General features: G+C 43.2%; 1 protein-coding gene across 2 annotated transcripts in view; it reads right to left on the reverse strand.

Moving 5' to 3' along the window:
* Positions 1–23,893, reverse strand: part of ATP1A1 (ATPase Na+/K+ transporting subunit alpha 1) — a 30,579-nt gene extending 6,686 nt beyond the window's left edge. Inside the window, exons 1-15 of one of the 2 annotated variants that reach the window (XM_034788755.1) lie at positions 23,718–23,893; positions 15,232–15,345; positions 14,226–14,285; positions 12,333–12,536; positions 11,827–11,940; positions 11,102–11,236; positions 10,767–10,884; positions 9,262–9,530; positions 8,459–8,657; positions 6,760–6,869; positions 5,516–5,650; positions 4,795–4,987; positions 4,067–4,242; positions 3,057–3,193; positions 222–372 (exon numbers count right to left, since the gene is read on the reverse strand). In XM_034788755.1, coding sequence (XP_034644646.1) covers positions 222–372; positions 3,057–3,193; positions 4,067–4,242; positions 4,795–4,987; positions 5,516–5,650; positions 6,760–6,869; positions 8,459–8,657; positions 9,262–9,530; positions 10,767–10,884; positions 11,102–11,236; positions 11,827–11,940; positions 12,333–12,536; positions 14,226–14,285; positions 15,232–15,345; positions 23,718–23,729 — 2,127 coding nt within the window. In that variant the 5' untranslated portion in view covers positions 23,730–23,893. Of the gene's footprint in view, positions 1–221; positions 373–3,056; positions 3,194–4,066; positions 4,243–4,794; positions 4,988–5,515; positions 5,651–6,759; positions 6,870–8,458; positions 8,658–9,261; positions 9,531–10,766; positions 10,885–11,101; positions 11,237–11,826; positions 11,941–12,332; positions 12,537–14,225; positions 14,286–15,231; positions 15,346–17,203; positions 17,369–23,717 lie in introns of those variants that run through there. The other variant, XM_034788766.1, reaches the window with a different exon arrangement.
* Positions 23,894–24,218: the final 325 nt, after the last annotated feature.

Consider the following 24,218-nt stretch of genomic DNA (forward strand, 5'->3'; position numbering starts at 1 on the left):
ATACTGACTACCTAGCTGTGGCTCAGACCAGCATCACAAGATGCTTTTGCAGCCATTGCCGTTACTATAAAGAAAACCTTGCACAACTGGGCAGACATCCCCCAGAGTGGTGAGAGATGTCTAGGCCATGCTGTTGCTCTTGAACATGCTGCATACTTGAGCTGGTAGTTTAAAGCGAATACTTTTATGGATGATCAAATAGCTTAGCACTCTCTCATTACCTGTCGCTGGCAACCTTCCACAATTATAAGCTTCTGCTGAGGAGATGTCCTGGCAAACACAATTTCTGTATGATGAGTCAGAATGTCATCTAGCTGTTCACTGGTCATGTCCTTCAGATCTGTGCCATGGACAACACAGGCCTTCGCATCCCTAGGATTTAACAAAAACACTCACACACCTTCCATTAACCCACAACTCTTATACACACTACAAAAGGGAAGCTGCAGCTTTTAATATACTTAAAAGTACTGCCTTCAAGGAGGAGATTCCAAATTTTATAATGTTTGGAATCTTGTGTGACCAACTCTTACCGTAGGAGAGGGAAGAAAGACTATTCCTGTGTTCTTCTACGGTCAGTGTTCCCTCTAATTTTTCCCACCCATGTGCAGAATGAATTTTGTTATGTGCACCAATATGGAGGTGACCCATCCTTTTCATATTGTTGCACATAAAATTAATGTGGTGGGGGTGGGGCCAAGGGGTTTGGAGTGTGGGCTGGGACAGAGAGTTGGGGTGCAGGGGTGTGAGGGCGCCAGCTGGGGGTGTGGGCTCTGGGGTGGGGCCGAGGATGAGGAGTTTGGGGTGCAGGAGGGTGCTCCAGGGCTATGGCAGGGAGAGAGGACTCTCCCCCCACAGCAGCACCTGGCTGGGGGGGAGGAAGCGGCGCCTCTCCCTGCTACGGCAGCTCTGGGGCTGGGGCTGCAGCTGCAGGAAAGGCACCCCTCTCCCGGCAGGTCCAGGCCCCGCGGGGTAGGGGCACTCCGACCATGACAGAGCTGGGCTAGGTTGAGGCTGGGGGAGGGGCACCCTTACCCTAGCAGGTCCCTGGGTGGGTTCCCTGAGCGCCTGTGTGGCACTAAGAAGGTAGCTGCACAGCTTACAGGAAACCTAGCCTACCATTACAAAATAGTCTAACAAACACAGCTCATGTTATGTTCTAATATTTTAGATTTTCTTACCCACGTAAGGTGTATATTCATGCCAGACTACATTAGACCACCAGCTCTTATGTAGTCCAGCATCCCACCCATTATCAGCCAAATGAATAATACATGTAGCTAATGATGCTACATTGTACATAAGGGGAAGTTACTTTCTGACCTCACTGCCAGCCACCAAGACCCCCAAAGATGTGGTCCAGTTATTCTACTTGGCCTGTATGAGCACACGAGTGTTATGAAGTTACCCTCTCAAAAAAATCTAACCACAATATTTCATCTTCCTCAGCAATTCATTCCACGGGCCCTCTATTCACAGTTCACAAGTGCTCTGTGGAGATTCTCCAAGCAAAACAAAGGCTTGGTCAGGCTAAACAACGCAGGCAGCCCAGTAACCCTATAAGCAGCCAGCTTATGAATAGGTGAATTTGCCTGATAAATATTTCAAATGTTGTGCTCTCGGGTAGTGAAGGCGCCATGTATTAACCAGTGAGGGGAAGTGAAGTCCTGAAGAGAACCTAAGTAATCTGTCCATAGGACTGTTTTCATTTTGGAAATCTATCTACCCTACTTCGGTGCTATGGACCTTAAGATCAGTTTTGAATGCTATCCCCAGAGCTCCTCAGTTCCTCTGCCCACCCAAAAAATTCAGATTTGGAACTCTTGAGGGAACAGGGTATTGTTTTGACTTCTGAGAATCTTAACCACCTGGTTTGATTTAAAATTTAAAATATTTATCTTTGGAGTTGAATGAGAAGTCAAATTTTAAGAGAGCGTTCCAGTTATGTTTCCTTACATTACAAGTAAGGAACCTTACACTCAAAATAACTATTTATCCTGTTTGAATTTTTGCAGGCCACTCAGCTTAGATAGTTAAAACAGCCTAGTCATTTTCACTTTTCATTTGAGTTCTTCCATGAACCTTTAATCAATGTTTCAGTGTCTTGGGCCTCAAAGGGGGCTTTTAGTCCAGTTTTGACATGTAATTTATTTATAATTAAGCTTTTCTTTAATGACGCTTGGCAGGATTCAATTATTTTTATAATTTCAACTGGTAACTGATTTTTTTTATACATATAAAGATTTTTTTATCTACTTAAATTTTCACAGTTATGGGAAATTATGGGGAAGGATCCGACAATTTAACGACAGTAGGCGTTGACGTTCAAAAAGTTAAAACTATAATCAGCAAGACACAAACATCAGATATAAACATTTACAAAATACTGTTAAAACAAACTTAGTTCTCAAGCAGTGCTTTTCTTACTTTGCTTATCTCAAAATTTCAATTACTGATGGATTTTTTTCATCAGTTTGTGCATGTACAGTGAAAACGTTTTCTGGTATTTACCAATAAAACAATCTAATCCTTCCAAGCCTAATAATATTGTTATATTATAAAGAAGTTTAAATAAGTTTTGGGTGAAAACTGGACTAAAGCACACCTTTAAGTACTCAAGCCACTGAAACATTGATTAATCTTAACATTAAATACATCTTCAATGGTGATTTGGTCAGTTGTTCATCTGCTAAATTCCCAGTTAATAATTCCACCATCTCCACTCAGGACACAGTTACCAGTGCTGGCAGCTATGAAATCAGGAAGGCGTGTCCTGCTTTTGGTTTATGCACACTAACGTAACAAGCTTTTCGGGTTTTGCGTCAAAGCTATTTGTAAAAATCTAGTAGTTACTAGAACATTTTGGAGTCAAGTGAACATTTCACTGGGCATGTGACAAGTGCCAAGGAAACACAATGTGCAGCATTAGACATGTTAACTTCTAGTCTCTGATAAAATAAAGCGAAGAAGGGATTGTGCAGGGGAGACATGAGAGGCAGGCTTTATTCTAAGACAGCCTTTTCCTTTCTAACTACCATGTTTTTTCTGTTCAGTACCTGGGGTTGACCTGGCTGACTGGGATATTCAGACGAGCAGCAATATCCTCTACTGTTTCATTGCCCTCAGAGATGATGCCGACACCCTTGGCAATAGCTTTGGCTGTGATTGGATGGTCTCCTGTAACCATGATAACCTGCAATGCAAATATCAGACATTGTGAAAGCCTAACCCATCCGGTCAAGCAGCGCTCTGTAAAAGAGAGACAGGGTGCGTACTGAAGGAGTGTTAACATTTCCTTTTGTTGTCCCAACTAAACTGTGGTAAAGATTAAGTCTTATTTCCAGAGTTGCTCTGTTCTTGTTGAACCCTGCCATGTCAATTCAGACTGCGAGAGGGTCAACAAGGTGACGTCCGTGAAGCAAATCTGAGCTCAGCCAGATATTTCATAGCCATTGCATTACAACTGGCCCATTTGCTGGGGATTTCAGAGGCCAACAAGATAGGAACAGGACATAGAAATAGAGCTCCCCATCCCCAGGTGGTTCCCCCGAGGAAGGAAAAAGAGACCAGTGTGGGGAAGCTTGCAATTCCTGGTCAGGAAGAAGACTTCTATCTATGGGGCTGTCAGCAATACTTTTAGACCAGCTGAGGTTAAGAGACAGGAGAGAACCAACAGAATATTAGGCCCACTTTTGTCTGACTCAGACCAGTTCAGCCATTGGTATGAGGAATTTGGACTCTCCATCAAAAAAAATTTTTTTTCAGTCCGCTATTTGATTAGCATGGACCCTGCATTACTCTGTTAGGTTAAATGGCAAACTTCCAAAGAATTAAGTGTCTTAGCCTTTAAGAATGGCATCAGAGTGAACTGGGCCCAGGGAAGTATTCACTACTAGCTACAAATCTCCAGTCTCAGGCACATGCAGTACACGTGTACCCACATTTGGAACACACAAGGATCAGCACTCGAAGGAGAACCTAGTTTCTTCCAGGTCTGAATACTGGGCTCACTCATTTCATTTGTATTTTAGCTTATGCCAACACACACACTTAAAAAGAGAGATACCTTGATTCCAGCACTTCTGCATTTCCCAACAGCATCTGGCACAGCAGCACGAGGAGGGTCAATCATAGAAATCAACCCAACAAAGCAGAGGTTTTCTACAGGAAAGTTGATGTCATCTGTGTCAAACTGGAAGCCTTCTGGGAACTTATCATCTGGCAGAGCCAAGTGGCAAAAGCCTGCAGCAAGTCAATAACGATGATTAGTTTGTGCCCCTAAGCAGACAAGTTTAGTGGTGAATTCACTTATTGTGAATAACAGTGGTGAGGAGCTCTAAGTTAGTGCCAGGTCTTCTGCTCAGGAGCCCAGTCAATGTTATTCAAAGTAAGCATCACTCCTGCTGGCTTAAAAGTTTTCCTAGACTAGTGGCTAGTTGCCAATGCCAGGTGACCAAGCACTACTTAGTTTACATGAAATGCAGCAATTTTTAATATAATGCAGCCCATGGAAATGATAGGTTCCGGCATGCATTGATTCATTTTGATCCAAGCAGTCCGGATACCCTGTATGATGGGACCCCAAAATGTCCATGTAGGCTGCACCCAATATTAGAACAAGTGCATATCCCTCCCAAGGGAGAGATCCTTTCCAGATAAATGCTGAAGTGCCCTGTAAGTTAGAGACAGTTGCATTGCCAGAACAGAACAACCCCCTGTACTTAATCCATGCTTCTGTGGCATTATGTGTGGACCCCAAGCCACTGGCAGTGCACTATGACTGCATTTCCTTACCTAGTACTCTCTCCCCAAGGCCGCCCAATTCAAGGTAGGCATTTTGAAAAGCATCTTTTGCCTCCTCATCCAGCGGCTGTTCTTTTCCATGGATCAAAATGGAGCTGCAGCGGTCCAGGATTCTCTCCGGGGCTCCCTTCATCACCAGCAGGTAGCGAGACTCTGATGGATTGGCATTCAGATGGATAGACAGCTAGGTTGTAAGAGAAGAGCTTTTACAGCTTTATATATGTACAGCATGAGATTAATGGGATTGCTCCCATTAAAAATGCCACACAGAATGGTTAGTTTCTACAGTGATTTGGAAGAGTTGCATAGGCAGAAAGTGCTTAACACTCATTCCAAGTATTCAATAGTGAATTGGAGAATTAAGGCAGATCCCTTTAAAGTACTCTGGAAACACAGGAATTCTGGCAAGTCCTCTCCCACAACCTTGGTTATATGTGGGTGTCGAGAACTCTCTAGTGTGTTTCATTTATTTTAAAAGATCACATTTGCAATTTGGTTAGTTCCCCAGACTGAACCTCTCCTAGTCTCCCATCACAACACTGAGATACATAACAAAACAAAAAAATAAAACCCTATTTGCAGCCAATGCAATCCCATTGCAGACAGTACTGCATGTTATACAGGGATGATCTAGCCCCTGAGGCACTTTGTATAAACTAACATATAGGGGCTGGGAACCCTTCTTCCTCAGGAGGGTCTTGCTCCCTTTTACCTGGTATTTGTTGGTAGAGTTGAATGGTATTTCCACTACTTTGGCATTCCTTTCTCTCATCTCTTTGACAGAACCACAGCACACTTCAATACATTTTAGAAGTGCAGATTCAGACGCATCACCCGCAACTGCCCTCTGTTAAAATAAAAAAAAAGTTTCACACATTGTAAACTTGCATGCGTTCACTCTTTCAGTGAAGAGACAAAGCATCTCAAACAAGGCTGAAGCCAAAGTCAAGCAGACCTCTAGAGTGTGGAGAAAGTTATGTAACCAACAGGACAATCTAAGACGAGTTGTGGCAGACAGGTATTACAGTAATAAGAAATTACTTTTTAACGGCTTCAAGTCATGAACGAAGAGATGCAAGAATCAGGATTACAATAGGTATAAGATTGCATGGTAGCCGATTGATATTAAAAACAGATAGAGGATTTATAGTCACAGAACCAGTATTGCTGAATAGTCAAGACAGTTCTTCTGTCCTACATGGCTTCTTCTACACTGTTATCAAGCATAGTATCTAAGCACCTTCCAGTAATGCATTAAGTGACATAATTAACATGTCGAAGCACTGCTTTTGTATCCAGCGTTTACTTGTGCAGACATTAGACTAGGCTGGATCTTAGCATTTCTCCTCCACAATTATCGCCATGTGGCATTTGCTTTAGTTACCTACAGTTATGTCAGAAAGTCAGACAAGATTAGGCACAAGTGTAGTGTGAAGTTAATGAAAGATCCTATGACACCTGCTCACTCTGCTCCTATGCCCACCACTGCCAGTTTCTTTAAAGCAAAGTATACTTTTATGGAACCCACTCCCCACATACTATGCGGGAATAACCAAAAAAGAGGAGAGGAAAAAAAATGCACCAAGCGGTGTAGGAAACCTTGCTCTGGCACATTCCCAGCCCGATGTGTTCTACTCCCTTAACCTGCAGATGTGAGGGGTCAGCAGAAGGCAAAGATCATGCTGCAGGAGCCATACATCTCAGAACCACCTCCCACCTCTGCCAGAAGCACAGAAAGGGAAATTGTTTCTCCAGCTTTCCTCTATGGGTCTGTTCACAGGAAAAGCCAGGAGTACCAGCTGGCCTTCCCTCCCTACACGTCCACTGCAATCCTGGGACTGGCAGGCATGTGACAGACAGGGCATAAATTGTTACTGCACTGCCTTCGCCAGTCTAGACAAATCAGAGCAAAAAACGGTTGTCAGGATAGTTTAGAATGCCTTTAACTGAACTCACCTTGAGAATAGGTACATTTTCTTGATTAGCCTGGAACACAGCACGATTGCAGAGACCTGCAACTCTGGACAGAGCAGCCCAGGTAAGAGAACTCTTGTCAAAGGAGGCACCTGGAAGCAGGGGAAGAAGGGAAATGTTATGGTGCCAAATAGATATGGGAAAAGGCTTCATTCAGCTCAGCGTAAAGCAGGCCTGCACAACATGAGGCCTGGGGGCCGCATGCGGCCCGCGTGGGCTCACTGTGTGGCCCGCAGCAGAAGGAGGGTTTGTTTCTGTGGGGCAGGCGGCGCTGGGGGGGGGGGGGGGGGGTGTTGGGGGGGGGGGGGGGGGGGTGTGGGGGGGCGGGGGGGTGTGCGGTGCTGGGGGGAGGAGGGGGGTGTTTCCAGCAGGGCCGGGAGGTTTCGGCCCTCAGCTGTTTTCTTTGTAGCAATAAAGCCCTCGTTGCTTTACGAGTTGTGCAGACCTGGCGTAAAGTCTCAGTCTTTTCTACCTCAGACTATAAGAAAGCTCGTATTTGTCCTACTGGGTGTTTTGCATCTGCTTCTTTTCCCCTAAATTTTAGTCACTCATCTAGTCATAAGTTACTCTGGGGAGCAGGTGGTGAGTAGGGAAAGGCCTGGGGATTAACAGAGTAGCTAAATATTTTAAGAATAGGCTTCTGTAGTCTAGATTCTATAGACTACTAGTTATGTTTTCAGTAGTAGCAAGGGTCAGACTGACTTCCTTTCATAGATCAGGACCCTAGGAATCAGAATTCCTGGGTTCCACTCCCGCTCTCCCACTCATTGTTAGGGAAGTCCTGGCCTCACTGTGCCCAGTCTGCAAAATTAATTTAATGGTCATCCCTGTGATAGAACTTAAAGGACTCATCCACTCCATTTACCCCATGTTTATTGTTGAGGAGCTTCAAATGACAAGAATTGAACATGGTTTCCCTGGAAAGAGTAAACCAGGCAAAAGCCTTTTAAAAAGTCATTTGCTAGTTGGGAGGGACACAACTATTAAGCCTCAAAGATTTTTCTTCATTGAATAAACACTGGTTTATTCCTACTATCGTCAGCCCAAATGTTTATACTGCACTTTGTGTGCTTCCAATAATGCTTTGTATTTATATAGCTTGATACTTTGCACTGTATTAAAGATGGTTGAAGTACTAGTGTAGACTAGACACAGCCACTTTCAAAACTGGATCAGACAAGCACGATCAGACCTAGGGAAAAATCAAGTCTTCCTCATCAGTGCAAGTGCACCTGATAACTAAAACAACATTTTCTAGTTTAGAAAAAATTAGACAGTGGCAGAGCTAGGACTGAAACTCATGATTTACAGGCACTTTACATAATAGGCTTGTAAGATTCTACTTTGAGTGGTGATAAGACTGATATCTTGCCAAACGATAACATCAAGATCCTAGATCAAATCCAAAACCTGATTTGGAACTAGGGGAAGTGATCTTTCCAATGCTCACTGTCTAGGAGTTATCAGTTCAATGAGATATACATTCAGGATAAAAGAGGAAGTTAGCATGGGGCCATAAATCAATAATTTATATTGATTAACCAGGAACTGTAGCAGACAAGTTCTAAATCCTTCCAACTCTGCACTCCAGACACCAAAGTCCTTTTACACTATCTGTAAGCTAAGACACCTCTAGCACAACATGCTAATTAGAAACTTTAATTGAGAGAACTTTTCTTACCGCTCTGGTTCTCTGTGGTGTCAGCCTCATGAATCTGATTGTCAAACCACATGTGGGCAACTGTCATGCGGTTCTGAGTCAGGGTGCCAGTTTTGTCGGAGCAGATGGTGGATGTGGAGCCCAGGGTTTCCACGGCTTCCAAGTTCTTCACCAGACAATTCTTACGAGCCATACGCTTGGCCGTTAGCGTCAAACACACCTGGGAGAGGAAGTGAGAAAGATGGAAGAATCAGACAGGTGCTTGTACACTAATTTAGTTCTACATAGCCCACAACTGGCACTAGAGTGCAGTAATTTTGCGTTTAGAAGCTGCAGTTACCACTCCCTCACAAGAGTTTTACTTAAACACAACCCCCTGCACCACACACACTATTTTGAAGTAAAGAGGTTAAATGTCACCACATTGGATAGTCTCCTGCTTTTCACTGTATCAGAAAGGGAACTGCATTTACAGTCCTGACCTTTTGACTAAAGAGAGTTGTTAATAGTCTTGCAATATGAAACTTATTTTGTGATTTAGTAATTTGGGGTCCCACCTACACTAGCTGAAGAGTTTCAAAAATGTGGTTAATTTTGCAAAGGGTTCAAATGTAGTTTGGATGAGTTGGTACTAGGCAGAAACATGGGATTGTTTCTCAGGCTAAATTAATCACTATCACAGGTTGGCCCCACCCACACAGACCAAGAAGACTGTTCAGCAATGAGAATACCCTTTGCTATGCTATGGTTTGCCTTCAAGTACAATCTGAGAAAGATTAAGCGCAACTGATTTCAAACCATCTTGATATTCCCCACCAGCTCACCGTGACAGTAGCAAGCAGACCCTCAGGAACGTTGGCAACAATGATTCCAATGAGGAAGATGACTGCCTCCAGCCAGGTGTACTCAAGGATCAATGAGAGGATGAAGAAGCTGACTCCCAGGAACACAGCCACTCCAGTGATGATGTGGATAAAGTGCTCGATCTCAGTTGCAATGGGAGTTTTCCCCCCTTCCAGTCCAGATGCGAGAGTGGCAATACGGCCCATCACAGTATTATCGCCAATGTTAACGACAACACCACGGGCAGTGCCTGGAAGTGAGAGATAACAGGCTTTAATAGAGTACTCACTGATGCCAAACACAGAAAGCTACTTCGCTCTGGTTTGAGTTTGGAGGTGCTTAATCAGATCTCCATACATTTACTTAAAACCACCATGTTTGTTCACACCACAATAGCCTTTACGCCCTCATCCACATCAAGCCTACATGAGGAGGAATCCCAGCCCCAGAGCAGGAATTCTTGTGTAAATAAAACCACCACTGCCATGCAGCCTTCCTGCACACCTCCTCCCTTGGATTCCAAACTAGGGAACAAGGACCTGCTGCATGGCAGTGCACCCACAGGGTTTTTAAGAGGGCAGATAGCTTTCCGACAAAGGGATGACGAAAGCCAGGCACAAGATGACATAAGCAGGCACAGACTTTTGCTTGCTTATTACGGCAGAAGAAGGGAATCCCTTCCAAATGCCAGTCCCTATTTTGGGGCCTATCCCTCTGGTACAACATAACAAGTGTCAACCAGCTACGAAGTACAACATTTCTGCTCCAACACTGGACTGACAGAGTGATCTAGGCATATTATGCGTGTTGCCATAAAGGTATGTACATGTGTATCTGAGGGCAGAACTGAGCCCCACATGTTTACCAAAAACGACACTACTTTTTATTTGTAAATCCTAATTGCACTTTATCTGGTTACATCGGGACATGTCTGTCACTCAAATGACAAAGGGAGGGGCTAATTTATACAATAGCCACTGAGTCTGCTGAAGAATTCTGCAGGAGGAGTACTAGTTCTGTTTGAGGGGCACTGGAATTCTCTAAAGCAGCTGCGTTATTTTCAAACACAACACCTGTGTCTGAATATTATATTACAGTGCCCCAGACCTCAACTGGGCCTTTGGGTGAGAACAATGCCAGGGGAGCTGTACAAACCCATGTTCCTTTTCCTTTTTAAAGATTTGAAATAGTTAAGTTAATAGAAGTCAAGTAAAGCAACATCTTGGAGGAAACCAGAAACTCAAAGCTAACATTGCTGCAGAAGCTTACTGTCTAACTACACACTGTCAATTTCCTATCAGAAACAGCCTCTCTCAGGGGCTATACCCTGGTTGTTTGCATGGGAGTTGGAAGTGGAGTCCATGTGCTTCCAACTACTTAAAGTTACACATTAAACATTTATACTGCCATAGCAGTTTCTTGATTTAATGTTTTAACCCCCCGTGTTACATTAGTGCACATTTTATGGAGTATTAAAGCCACTTACCTTCTACACAGTTGGTGGAAAAGAAAGCAATGTTCCTGGTCTCCAGTGGGTTCTCGTTCGTGAAATCTGGAGACCTGGTCTGAGGCTCTGACTCACCAGTGAGTGAGGAGTTATCCACCTGCATGGAAGATACATCACACTGTTTCTTGCACAAGCGGACAAATACACAGGCAGGAAAATAAATTTAAGGGGAACACACTGGAATTCTAGGGCACTTCTATATTATCATCGAAAAAACTAACATCCCATAAATTCAGCATTGAATTTAGCTAGTTAGAAAAGTGACTCCCTTAGTATGGAATAGGGTTTTCAGAGACATTTGAAAATGTACCCACCTTACAGCCATGAGCACTTATGATACGAAGATCAGCTGGAATTCTGTCTCCTCCTTTCACCTCCACTAGATCTCCAACAACAACACCTTCAGCATTTATGCTCAGCTTCTCACCATTTCTGATCACAAGGGCTTGCTATAAGAGTCAAGGAATACACTACTTTAAATATAATTCAGAAAAGGCTTCAAGGGGCCAGGGGTCTTTCCTCTCACGGTGGTAAGTCAACTTATTTACCTCATATGGGAATGTGGTTGAAGAAAACGGATGGGTTTAGTTTTCCTGTCATTAAAAGCTCCTTCTTGCCATGATGAAGAGGGCCTATGGCAGTTATGTGCGACATGGGCTATATAATCCAAATCAGAGCTAAATTTCTTTAAGTGCTTTATAATCAGGCCAACAGAAGTCCAATATACTAAGAAGCTGCAGTCAAGTGCTTTACTGGACACCAATAACTGGTGATACTCATCCAGCGAGGAGTATAGCTAGCGTTTGTTATTGTGCACTAAATAACTTTGCTAATGCCAAGAGAAATATGAAACATCCACTTTTAACAGATGGAGACCCATACTGACAGGCTGGCATGAAAAGTCAGATCTGCTAAAAACTAGTAAAATACTCCTTAAATCCAGTCACATCTTTTGCAGTGACAGCAACATTCTAATCTGGTTAACAATCCTGAGCTAGCTAAAGCCTGATCGACCGCTGGGTGATTAGACATTACATACCTGAGGCACCATGTTCTTGAAGGATTCCATGATCTTAGAACTCTTTGCTTCTTGGTAGTACGAGAAGCAGCCAGTTATGATAACAACAGCAGCCAACACAACACCCAGATACAACTGCAATGAACAAAAAGTCAACTGAGAGCAGATTCTGACTGAAGGGTTTAGTTATCAATTTCTAATGCTTACACTAAATTGGACAGCTACTTGCAGTCTTTGAATAATGTCTGTGCACAAGTTAATCAAGAGCTACAGTCAATTTTATGTTCCAGGAAACAGCTGAAACTTCCGTTAATGAGATCGGATGTAAGCTGGAATTCAGCTGCTGAAGGCATGAATTGAAGACCATATATGTAGAAGCACAGAAATTAAACTAGAGTGAGACCATAGTTATGAAAATACTACCATTCACTAAAAACCTTAGGAAGAGTTCCTGGACTGAAGGTTTAGATGCAAGATAAACAACATGTCTAGCTCAATGCAAATGAGCCTAGAACATAAGTACTCACATTATCATTATTTGGCTCCTCCTCCATTGCAGCCTGGATGCCATAAGCCAGAAAACAAAGAACAGCTCCAATCCACAATAGAAGGGAGAATCCTCCAAACAGCTGCCGGCAGAACTTTACCCATTCAGGAGTGGTAGGGGGAGGTGTGAGGGCGTTTGGGCCATCCCGAGCCAAAATCTCAGCAGCACGAGCAGTTGTCAAACCCTAGAACGCAGGTTGGGAAGGTAGTCTAGTTATAGCACTGCAGTAAGGGCACACCACCAGGCTCTTCCTCAGTTTGAGGCACTGTGGTCAAATGTGATTGAGCAAGCCATTCTGAGCTCATTGCAAGAATGAAAGCAAAGGCCTGCCTCTGCTTTGCTTCCCCCTCTGCTCCTGCAAACTAAAGGAGAGAACACTTTCCTTTCAATAAAAGAGCAAAGACAATGAGAGCTTATGTAGCCTTTTAGTGTCTCCAGGTAACTATTTGTACTACAAATCTGCACAATAAAATAACCTCACAAGTAACTTCTATTTCCAGCTCGCAGATGAAAGTACAAGCTGGCCAGGTGAAAGGAATGGTACAGGAGTTCACAATGATGATGGGCCTTCAACGTCAAAGGTGTGACGGGACCACAATTGTGGAAGTTATGACCCCCTACCCCCACTGCGAGAACGGTCCACAGCAGACTGTCAAAGGCTCGGAAGTTATGGTACAAGCAAAAATCAAAATGGTCTTTTATGTGGCTATTTTGATTTTAGTCTTCCCGAAAAAGTCTCTCTCAAGTTTTCAAAAAGCTTGACTTGTATGAGAATTAAGTTTTTCGCCCTACTGTGCTATAAGACCCAAAATAAAAGTTATCTTGCTGCATCAAACCTTGTAGGAAACGGCCGTCAACAAAATAGTAACAACCAAGGTGTGAAACCAGCATTGTACCCTGCTCAAAGTGCTGACCAATTCATTTATGTGATATTAATCTTAGTAAACTAGCACATTTTACACATTTCTACAAGTCTCAGAAAAAACAGTCAAGTGGGAGATAAGTGATGTAGAATTCTTTTTTGAATTTTGTCTGAAGATTTTTTTTTTATTTTTTATTTTTAAATCAACTAGCTACACCATCTACCTATAAGATTTTTTTTTTTTTTTTGGCCTGAAAGCTGGAAATTTTTTTTTTCCCCAGGTCGTGTGCACCCTGTACAGTCAGTTTCTCTCTTGCTGAGAGGCCCCTTTTTTAGGAGAGTAGAAATATACTTGTACAAAACAATCAGGACATTAAGTTGCTCTTTAAACAGGACTATTTCAAAATGCTCTATCCCTTTAGTTATCAAGTACAATAACTCAGTGGGGGTTTGCTTCTTGTCTCTGTTTCCGGCACCCTTTGTTATAAAAGTAACATTTTAACTACATGCGTCTGACTAAGTGGGTATTCACCCACGAAAGCTTATGCTCCAATACTTCTGTTAGTCTATAAGGTGCCACAGGACTCTATCGATTTTAACAACTGATGGTCAGTGTTACGTTTGTGGCCATGTCCTGGTTTACAGCAGAGGATTACCAGACAAATACATGTGCAAGAGAACACAAGCAAGAACACTCAATGCAAAACTTAAGAATCAACCTGACCTTGGAATACTTAAGAGGCAGATGAATAAATCCCAACTTTGTTAACGAACGGTCACTAAAATATTTGAGCCAATCAGTATAAAGGGAATAAGAGGTGAAATATTTGTGAACTCTAATGCTAAAACTGTTAATGCACAGACTCCCTCAGCGGCTGGAAGATTAACTGGAAGAGGGGTGCTAAACCAATTTGACAGCACCCAGATCTCCCTTCACAGCAGGCTTATCATATTGGTGAAGCTGTTCTTTTTTAAAAGTTGACAAATGGGACATGCAAAAAATCTACCTACCCGACTCAAGTCTGTTCCGTATTTACGATGAAGTTCATCAAGGCTGAGTTTATGATCATCCTGGAGGAAAGAGAAGAGATTGGAGTGGGAATGTGTAATAACAGTCCATGCATAACAGTGAGCAGAGGCTACTTACTGGCTTTCTACTCTCTATTCCCTTGCCAATAATAGCTTCATAAGATGGAGGTTTTCATGGCAAGGAAGAGTGTTAAAACTGAGATGGTTCCAAAGTTGTAACTTCACCATTTAATTCCTCTCACCCTACTTATCACTGTTCAGAATAGATTTATTCTAGGCAGCATTGCTGAGTGTTGTTAGAAAGATGTCATGTTCCATCCAAGAGCTGGTTGCATTTCGAATGATGTAGAGTAGCCTGAAAGTGGTCTGCATCCCAGGAGGTTTTTTGGGTGTTTTTTTTTTTTTTGTTTTTTTTTTTTTTTAAATGGAAGGGAAGAGGCATACAGAAGACTTGCTAAGCAATCCAACCTCCCCTTCCTAACGTGCACAGCAAGCTTGCAACTGGTTAAGAGCTTATACACTTTTGTTTCCACATTGTGCATCACAGCAAGGAAACATGATCTAAAGTAGAATCTGGTGAAATTTAGATACTAGCCAAATGTGATGCACAATTCACTCATTGTGGACAGATGTCCACAGCACTAAAATGGATTAGCAGTAACGCACACTACTGCTCACAGTCTCTGCAGGGGCCAATGTTTAAGTCTAGCCTTAGAGACTGAACTCACTAGCTAAAAAGGCAGTTGCTCCACAGCAGACCAGAGTCACACTGGCAGGACAATGTGGAGAAGACCGCACTTCCGCTACCTGAGCTGCACTTACTCCGCGGTATACATTTATACTACGGCTGCACTGAAAACTTACTAGATGCTTTTAGTCTCTGTAGCAGTGTCAGATTTTTAAAGGTAGGCACCTAAAGACACAGTGTTTTCAAGGAAGTGCATGTTGTTGAAGAGCCACCAATTCTTCCCCTTCCTCCCTTTCTTACCATTGAAACTTCCTTTTTCAGTTCATCCATATCCTTCTTTTTCTCCTTCTTCCCCTTTTTCTTACCGGCACCATGTTCTGATGTAGCAGTAGGCTCATACTTGTCACGTCCAGTCTGAGAAAAATAAAGTGTTTTGAGAAATGGCTGATGTTTAACTACTTCAGTAGTGTGTATGGTTTCTATATTCCCCATGCACAGAATTTCATGTCAGTCAACTATTTACATTTAAATTATGCTACTTTCTTATAAACAAGCTGGTAAAAAGACTAGTCTGCTCAATAACATCCCAATGCTGCACGGATTACTGCCAGGGATTGCATAAATCCTGGCTGAAGTTACTAGACGAACAGTAAGCTGCACACTATTCACAGATCAGTTTTGAGGTCTGAGCCTCAGTCCAACCAGAAGTGATCCACATCACAAGAATCCAGCTTCAGACTACATACAAAATTCCTTCAGATGTGTATTAACTTTGTTTTCTCATGTATCAGAGGGGTAGCCGTGTTTAGTCTGGATCTGTAAAAGCAGCAAAGAGTCCTGTGGCACCTTATAGACTAACAGGCATATTGAAGCATGAGCTTTCGTGGGTGAATACCCACCTCCGTTGCATCCGACTGATGGGTATTCACCCAAGAAAGCTCATGCTCCAACACATCTGTTAGTCTATAAGGTGCCACAGGACTCTCTGCTGTTTTCTCAAGTTAATCTAAGCAGGGCTTTGGAGCTGTGCTCCGGCTCCGCTCCAGCTCCAGGCAAAAACCTGCAGCTCCACTGCTCCGGAGCAGCTCCGCTCCAAAGCTCTGAATCTAAGGGGGCGAGTGTGGGGATGATAGAGCAGGAAGAGAAGAGATTCAATAGTTTAATCAATCTGAAAACAGATTTGACATTTCATGCATCCCCAAAACTTGGCAAGAGTTCATTTCAAGACACTTTCATACTTGCTTTGACAGTCTCCCAAACAAACAGTGCAAATTATTTTTGAAGACTGGTTTTATTTTATAGAGCAGATCCCTCTATAAATATTTTGGCATATAAGCAGGATGTGTGTTATCACAAAAAACAACAAAAAATCCACCCACGTAGAGCTGCATATGCCTCATGGAACAAACTGATTATGCTTACATAAATCTATTTTCAGACATCTCTTATTCTCCTTAATTACATAGGACATTTGCATGAAATTGTGGTCTTTGATGCTTAGTTCAGGTTGTGGAGGGTAATAAGCAGCAACAGACAAGCATCTAAACAATAGAGATTGTTTTCATACAAATGTCTGTGGCAATCAAGAGACAAGGGAAGAGAGAAGTACAGGACAATTAAGAAGTAGAAACATTTCTAAATCAAAAAAACAATTGGAATTTCCCTATGAGGCATTAGTAGCCCTAGGCACTGTGTGTCCCTGCCTATTGCAGCGGGACCATGAAATGCAAATACAATCTCCCGCTCCACCCACCTCAAAGGTAGATTTCCATACTTGCACAAACCTCTAGTGACACAGCTCTTCCCCCTCCCATTTTGCGCAACATCTAACAATTACTAACATTTTCCCTTGGCACATTTTCCACCACAGTTAAAATGACAGGCTGTGATAAAACCTTAAACTGTAATGGCTAATATGAGAAATGGATGATAATAAAACTAATACAATAACCTCTATGTTGTGCATGCACCTCTGATCAGAAGCTGGATTACTGGTAAGTTAGAGTAATGCATGCCAAGTACCTGTTAACAGGGTCCAATATTCAAGTATTAAGAATGACCTTTCACAAAATTAAGATAAAAAGAAATATTTAATTACCCCAGTGGTTTTAAACTATGGCCCGTAGACCCTGGGGGTCTGCAGACTATGTCTAATATTTCCAAAGGGATCTGCACCTCCATCTGAAATTTTTTTTAGGAGTCCGCAAATGAAAAAAAAAAAAAAAGGTTGAAAACCATTAAGTTACACTGTACATCTGAAAGTGAAACTGACCATAAACTAAACAAGTGAATCCAAGCAGTCTATTTTCATTGCCCAAGCTGACAAAAGATTCCATAAAGCACCATATTCCCTTCTTCACTGGAGGTGAGCATTTATGTTCTTCATACTTCTGCATGCAGCCACAGGAGAGCTGTGCAACAGGCAAAAGAACACTGCAGGCTATTTTTAATGAATGGAGTGGAACTTGTCCTTTACCTCCTCTTTTATCTGTAAAGAATGAAGTACAGCTAAAGATTGTCAGCATTCTTGACATTGTCTTCACCATACTAAAACCACATTTTTTTAAAAAGGTGAAAGCAGTGTTACATGCTTAGGACAACACTGAACTTTTAAATACTGACATTCCAAGATCACAAGAATCTGCTACAAGGCAATTTGAAAGATATTTTCAGAGTACAGAAAGTTGCCATAATTTCAATCCACATCCTCCAGTCTAACACAAATTATTTGACTTTAAATTATGAATGGATACTAGACGTACATTGTGTACAGCAGAAGGTAAACATTTCATGATCTTCCTGAAGCTTAAAAAGCAAGTGTGATTTCCAAATGTACATACAGGGCGGGATGCACAGTACTGTGTAAAATCTGTCTGCTTCACATTACTCTCCCCAATACTTTTGTAATTCTGCCTGTTCAGAAAGTAGCTGGAGGTTAACTTGCTCATTTCAGCCTTTTATTCCACCCTCCACTCCAATCCAAGTCACATGCTGAGGGCACTCTGACCCAAGGACACTGCCCAGAATCCTGTTTGAATGAGTAAAGTATACTGAGTGGTCCTTGCAAGGCCTACACATCAAAAAGCCAATTCAATCTAGCAGTCTAAACTGAAAGCATAATTCAGAGTTCATACTGCTCTGACTCACATTTCTACTCTACCATTTATTGAATGTTCATTGAATGTTTGTTTTGTTTCAGTACTGAGATTTTCAGTCTAAACATGGATACCATTCTGCTCTCATCCTGAACCTAAAGCTACAGCAGCTAGGCAGTTTCTGCAAGTGGTCTTAAGTGCAGTTATATCTGAGTGTGATAATCTGGTTAGGGACTGAAAATGGATTTACCCCTAGCCAGGGTGGGGAGGGGAGGGAAGAAGACGCCTAAGCCAGTAAAAAGAACAGGAGTACTTGTGGCACCTTAGAGACTAACAAATTTATGCGAGCATAAGCTTTTGTGGGCTACAAGTCTCTAAGGTGCCACAACTACTCTGAAACCTAAGCCAGTAGTTTCTATACAAGTTAAGACTGCACTGAAGTTGGCCTAACTTGTGCTTGAACACCCATGATTCCTACAAAATTCAGTGACAATTGCAGGAACTTATGTTTTCATTTTTCAAAAGTGAAAAGTTCCAAGCCCTTATGGTTGCAAAGAACACCCACACTTCAGGCGTTTCATTTAGCCCAGGGGTAGCCACAGGCAGACTGCGGGCCAAATCCAGACTGCCAGTCGCTTTTGACTAGACCGTGAAATCTCATTTACTTTTTGTTATTGAGGTGTGAAAAATATTTCTCTGGAGTCTGGACCTTGACCAAGAAATTTGGACCTTGACAAAAAAAAAAAAAAAATTATTGACTAACCCTGATTTTGCCAAATGACAGTGATCCACAAGGAGCTACAAAAGAAAACTATCCCTGCAAGAGGTTGGGAAATGTCCCTGCTTTCCATTGGTCCAGTCAGAGCATCTTAGCCAAAGCTTTATAGGCTTTACACAGCCCAGATCTGTGACTATGTTGGATCCCAAATAAAAGAGAGCAGGAAGCCTAACAGAGCAGGAAGCCTAACAGAGCAGGTTATGGTAGACACTTTAAATAACAAAAGCAATGATTCTTGGCATGGGAGAAAGGCAGCGGAGAAGCATTCAGATGTACCATTCTATAATGTCTCAATTTATGCTGACTGAAGTGATGCATGATGATAGCCAGAGTAAATTAATAAATAAAAAGAATTGCTGGAGAACTGCTTTTGATATTTACATTATGGCACAAGGCACAATGTGTTACTGCCCTGCCGCCTCAAAAACAGTTTCCAGTAATTATATTCTCCAGATGAGTCATGGGCAAGGACCACTTTCCTAGTGATACACAGCAAAACTGCCCCTCATCAAATTTAGGAAATGCTATAGCTAGCCTTTCCCCTTCTGCCCCCTCAAAAAAAGCCAAGTTTGAATGTTCAGCTTCCTGCTTCTGATTTTACAGAACAACACGGTTATGCTGAATCAGTGGCTCTCAACCAGGGGTACCTGTACCCCTGGCAGTACTCAGAGGTCTTCCAGGGGGTATATCAACTCATCTAGATATTTGCCTAGTTTTACAAACAGGCTACATAAAAAGCACTAGCGAAGTCAGTACAAACTAAAATTTCATACAAAATGACTTGTTTATACTGCTCTCTATACCATACACTGACATGTAAATACAAAATTTATATTCCAATTGATTTTATAATTATATGGTAAAAATGAGAAAATAAGCTATTTTTCATAATGGTGTGCTGTGACACTTATGTCTGATTTTGTAAGCAAGTAGTCTTTAAGTGAGGTGAAACTTGGGGGTACTCAAGACAAATCAGGCTCCTGAAAGGAGTAAAGTAGTCTGGAAAGGTTGAGAGCCACTGCTTTGAATGATTAGCACACTGCCACAGAAGTTTTACTGAATGGCTAGGGAGACCTCATTACACCCCAGTTGGACACAATGAGCAGACTTGCTAGTTTCAGTCCTATACTCAACTTTTCCCTCCCCCTTTATGAAAAGAAGTGTGTGCAAGCCGCACTTAAAACCAGCTCTGTTCAAAAGCTGGCCCATTCATGGAATAAAAAGACAACAAATGCTAAATAACCCTCTGTGTTCCATGGAGCTATTTTCATCAGAACATAAGCAGAGCTGGCTTCTGAAACCCAGAAAACTCATGACTGAGCAGTCCTTCCTGATTTGTGGGGCTGTCCTAATGTGAAGCATGATTTCCTCTTGCTGTATGACAGCACGAATAGGCTCCAATATTCAAGACAATATAGAGCACACTACTAGCCATGTAGCATCAAACAGATACAGCAAAAGGGAGAACATCATGTTGGCCAACTTTTTCAAAAGTGCGAAGTGATTTTAGGTGCCTAACTCAACACTTTACAGGGGCCTGATTTTCTGTAAGTACAGAGCACCTTCTGAAAGTCAGAGCCTTTTTAAGGGTCAGTTTGGGAACCCACAAATCAGTAACTGCTTTTGAAAGATCCCCTTTCTCAGCTGCTCTGTTCACCCCAAACTTTGCTAGTTTCTGGCAAGAAAAGAAGACTATCCAGGGTTAAGCAGGCTTCAATTTTGAGTCACACTTCCAGAGGTGAACCTATACCCTTCAGTGAGTATATCCTACAACCAGTTTAAAAAAAGGAAGTGGAGGGGAGAAGTAACAGAGTAAGCTGCTGCTCCTCCTTAGGCAATTTTCAGGCAAGATGATAAAAAAAGCAGGTAGGGATAATATAGAGAATGAGACTGTCTCCTGGCTACCTGTTCCTCACAATCCTGTGGGTCTTGCAGGGACAGGAACTGAGCTCCTGACAGCTGTACTATTTGAGCTGAAAACCCAGCTAAGCAGCCAGTCATCAGATCCCTCCTCCCCCACTACCAAGTAAGTAGAGTGGCTGTTTCCATCAGCTTCTTTTCATACCCCCTCCCTTCCCCATATATAGCAGTTACAAGGAGCACAGTTCTCTCTTCCCATGAGCTGACACTTGGATTGAAAAAAAGCTTTTCCTGTTTGGACAAACCAAGCAAAGATGGGCAAACAATACTCAAGTGGTTAAACCACACAGTCTTTCCTCACTCAGTTCCATTTCACATCCCTTCCTTTAATAGGCTCTGATTTGACACACTCACTAGAAGAGTGTTGCAAAGTCACAAGATAGTACACACATTCTGACTAAGTACACACACATACATACACACAAACTACTCTGTCGCAAATTTTCCATTAGTACCCCTCCCGCTTCTTTGTTTTAAGATTCCATACTAGGTCAAACAGTCTTTTAATATGCATAACCTGCGTCACTTGTATTATATGTAAGCACTTAAAAATATCAAGACATTAAAATAAACAACAGTCTCCCATGTCAATAAAAACACAACCCCCACCACTCAAAACATCTTAATCCACTCCCCACCACCACTCTGGCCTTTGGGCTATAACTGCAATGAACAGTTTCTACAGGATGTTCTGATAATGTGTTTGAGTCAGGAGCTTTACAAAACCAATTTACATAATACAGTAGATTAACTGTACCTAGTTACAGTGACCACATGAGGTTTGTAGTGCCAATTACCCTTTTGGACCACTGTAAATAATTAAACAACCTATAACATAGGTTATACTCTCCAATGTTTTTCTGGGCTACTAAATATCAGAAGGACTTTTCTGAAGACAATTGTCTTAATTAGTGTCTGCACAGTCTTGTGTTCTCATGGCTCTCCTACCATTCATGTATTTATGTCAACATTGTGACTGCTAAATGGCATTGATCAATCCAATGTTAGGTCAGTCAATGTTTGTATAGCACTTTGGAAACAGATCACTGTAACTGCTAAATATTATTACTAAATAAGCAGAGTCATTTTAAAATCTTCCAGGAAATGTTTTAAGAACCTTAATAGAAAAAGTATCCCTCCACTCCACATAGTCACCTGTTCACCATCTAAAATATTCAGATTAAAAACAGACACTGCTTTTTATTTTTAAAACTGAGTCTAAGTGGTCAACTAGGGAGGATTTTTTTTCTTTATGCTGGCTTTAGGACACACAGTTCTTCTCTGTCTGCTCCAAAAATCTTGGCTTTTGCTTTCTTGGCTTCACTCAACCTTACATTTTTATTTTACTAAGGGTTTTTATTATTATGAATAAATCAGCCATAAGAAGCTCTTTTCATTGTCAGTTACAACCTGGCAAACTGAAAGGAATCAAAAATGCTGATACAGCCCCTTACCCAAGAGGGGAGAACTACACAAAGCATTATGTTAGATTATACCATGCCAGCAGTTAACAGGTTTGGTGTGATGCAATGAATTTCTCAATCCTGAACACCTTCCTTCCCTCCCCCTTTTATCACTGGCTCTGGCTATTGCTAAACAAGCAGTACCTATTATCATGCAAACTTTCCCCTCCAGGCCTTGTACTTTAAGGAGTAAAGTACTTTTATAACAGCCAGAAGATATTTAAATGGCCACAGTTTCAAGTTTAGCTCCAGAAGGGCATCTGATAATGTTACCATATAACTAAGATTTCTTTTCCATCCTGACCTGGGGACTGTTAGTATAACCTTCAACCTGGAACATGCGTTCACCCACACCATCCACAGGCAAAAGCCCTTTACAACCTGAAAAATTTAGCCAATTTGTTAGCCACAGAGCCAATGGAGGGGAAAAGAAAAAAAAATTAAAGATCAGAAATGATACACAGAACCTGGTCAGGTGAGGCACTCTCCATTTTAAACAGACTGATCTGCTCACCAGGTTTCTACAATAGCCTAAACATTAGATTAAAAGAACAGGAATACTTGTGGCACCTTAGAGACTAACAAATTGATTTGAGCATAAGCTTTCGCGGGCTACAGCCCACTTCATCATGTTCTCTGTATGTATATATATCTCCACACTATATGTTCCATTCTATGCATCCGATGAAGTGGGCTGTAGCCCACGAAAGCTTATGCTCGAATAAATTTGTTAGTCTCTAAGGTGCCACAAGTACTCCTGTTCTTTTTGCGGATACAGACTAACACGGCTGTCATTAGATTAAAGTCCCCCCCTCCCATTTTCCCCTATGCAGCTTTTACTCATGTTAGAGCAAATTTAATTCTTTTAAGTATTATGACTTAAACTAAAATCAATTTCAAAAACTGAAACCTCTTCCTCTATTTCTATGATGATCTGATTGATGCCTTTCAAAGAAATAAACTGTAGAGTTGTAAAGAACAGCTCTCCTGGTGTGTGTGTGTGTGTGTGTGTGTGTGTGTATATGTGTGAGTGACGCATCACATCACCCCCTAGTGGTTTATTCAGCGCATACTCGGCATCAACACTGCCTGATCCCTTGCGTGGACACCACTGAGACGCCAGGCAGCAGCTATTCATTGCCTGGCTGGGGTCGGTCTCTCAGACCTTCGGGAACCAAATACAACCTAGTCCCGGCCTCCCGCCCACCCCCTGGGATCAGCTCCCAGGACTAACCCGCGAGCTCGCGCTGACCCCCCCGTGCAAACGGCCCCGTCACTGCTCGCGCCCCGGCGAGTGGCTGCACAGCCCCGGAACCTGCAGCGCGGCCCGTTGGGCAAGGACCCCCCGCGGCCCCGCCGGGCAGGGAGCCCGTCCCGGCGCTGGGCCGAGACAAAGCCTCGCGGCTCCCCCCGCCCCCGGTGCATCGGCCGGGAAGGGCCCCCGGGCCACACCCGCCTGGAGCCGGCCGGGGCCAGCGCGCCACAGGCCCGCCCCGCCTCGATCCGCCCCGCCGGGCTGCCCGCACTCACCCCCTTGCCCATGGTGGCGGTGCCGGGGTTCGCGTCTCGCTCGGGGCCGGGGCGTGCGGGGCTGCCACGTGTCCTGCGCCGCTGCCGGCTGCGGTGACTCCTGCTGCTGCTGGGACTCCGGGGCTTCCCCGGCCCGCTGCTGCCGCTGCCGCTGCTGCCCCCGCCGAGCTGCGACTGCGGGCGCCGCTTCCCGCCGCCTAAAGAAGGCAGCGAGGCCCCGCCCCCGCCCCGCCGGCTTCGCGTGTGAGTGAGCGCGCGCTGGGGCCTGGAGCGCGAGTGCGGCAGCGCCTGTGCCCAGCGCGCCCCCGGGCATGGAGCCCCCGCCTGCAGCCTGCCCCAGCACCTGTCGTGCGCCTGCCCCCATCGGCCCAGACCTGTAGGCTGGTCGCGCTAGGCTCCTGGCTGGGGGAGTGGGCAATACCCACGTGCTTCAGGAAGAGGCAAAAACTGCATATATCCACAGGGTCTACACTTAACAGACACTTACGTAAACGTGTCTCA

This window comes from Trachemys scripta, chromosome 1 (genome assembly GCF_013100865.1).
Source record: "Trachemys scripta elegans isolate TJP31775 chromosome 1, CAS_Tse_1.0, whole genome shotgun sequence".
In the NCBI taxonomy this organism is placed as follows: domain Eukaryota; kingdom Metazoa; phylum Chordata; order Testudines; family Emydidae; genus Trachemys; species Trachemys scripta.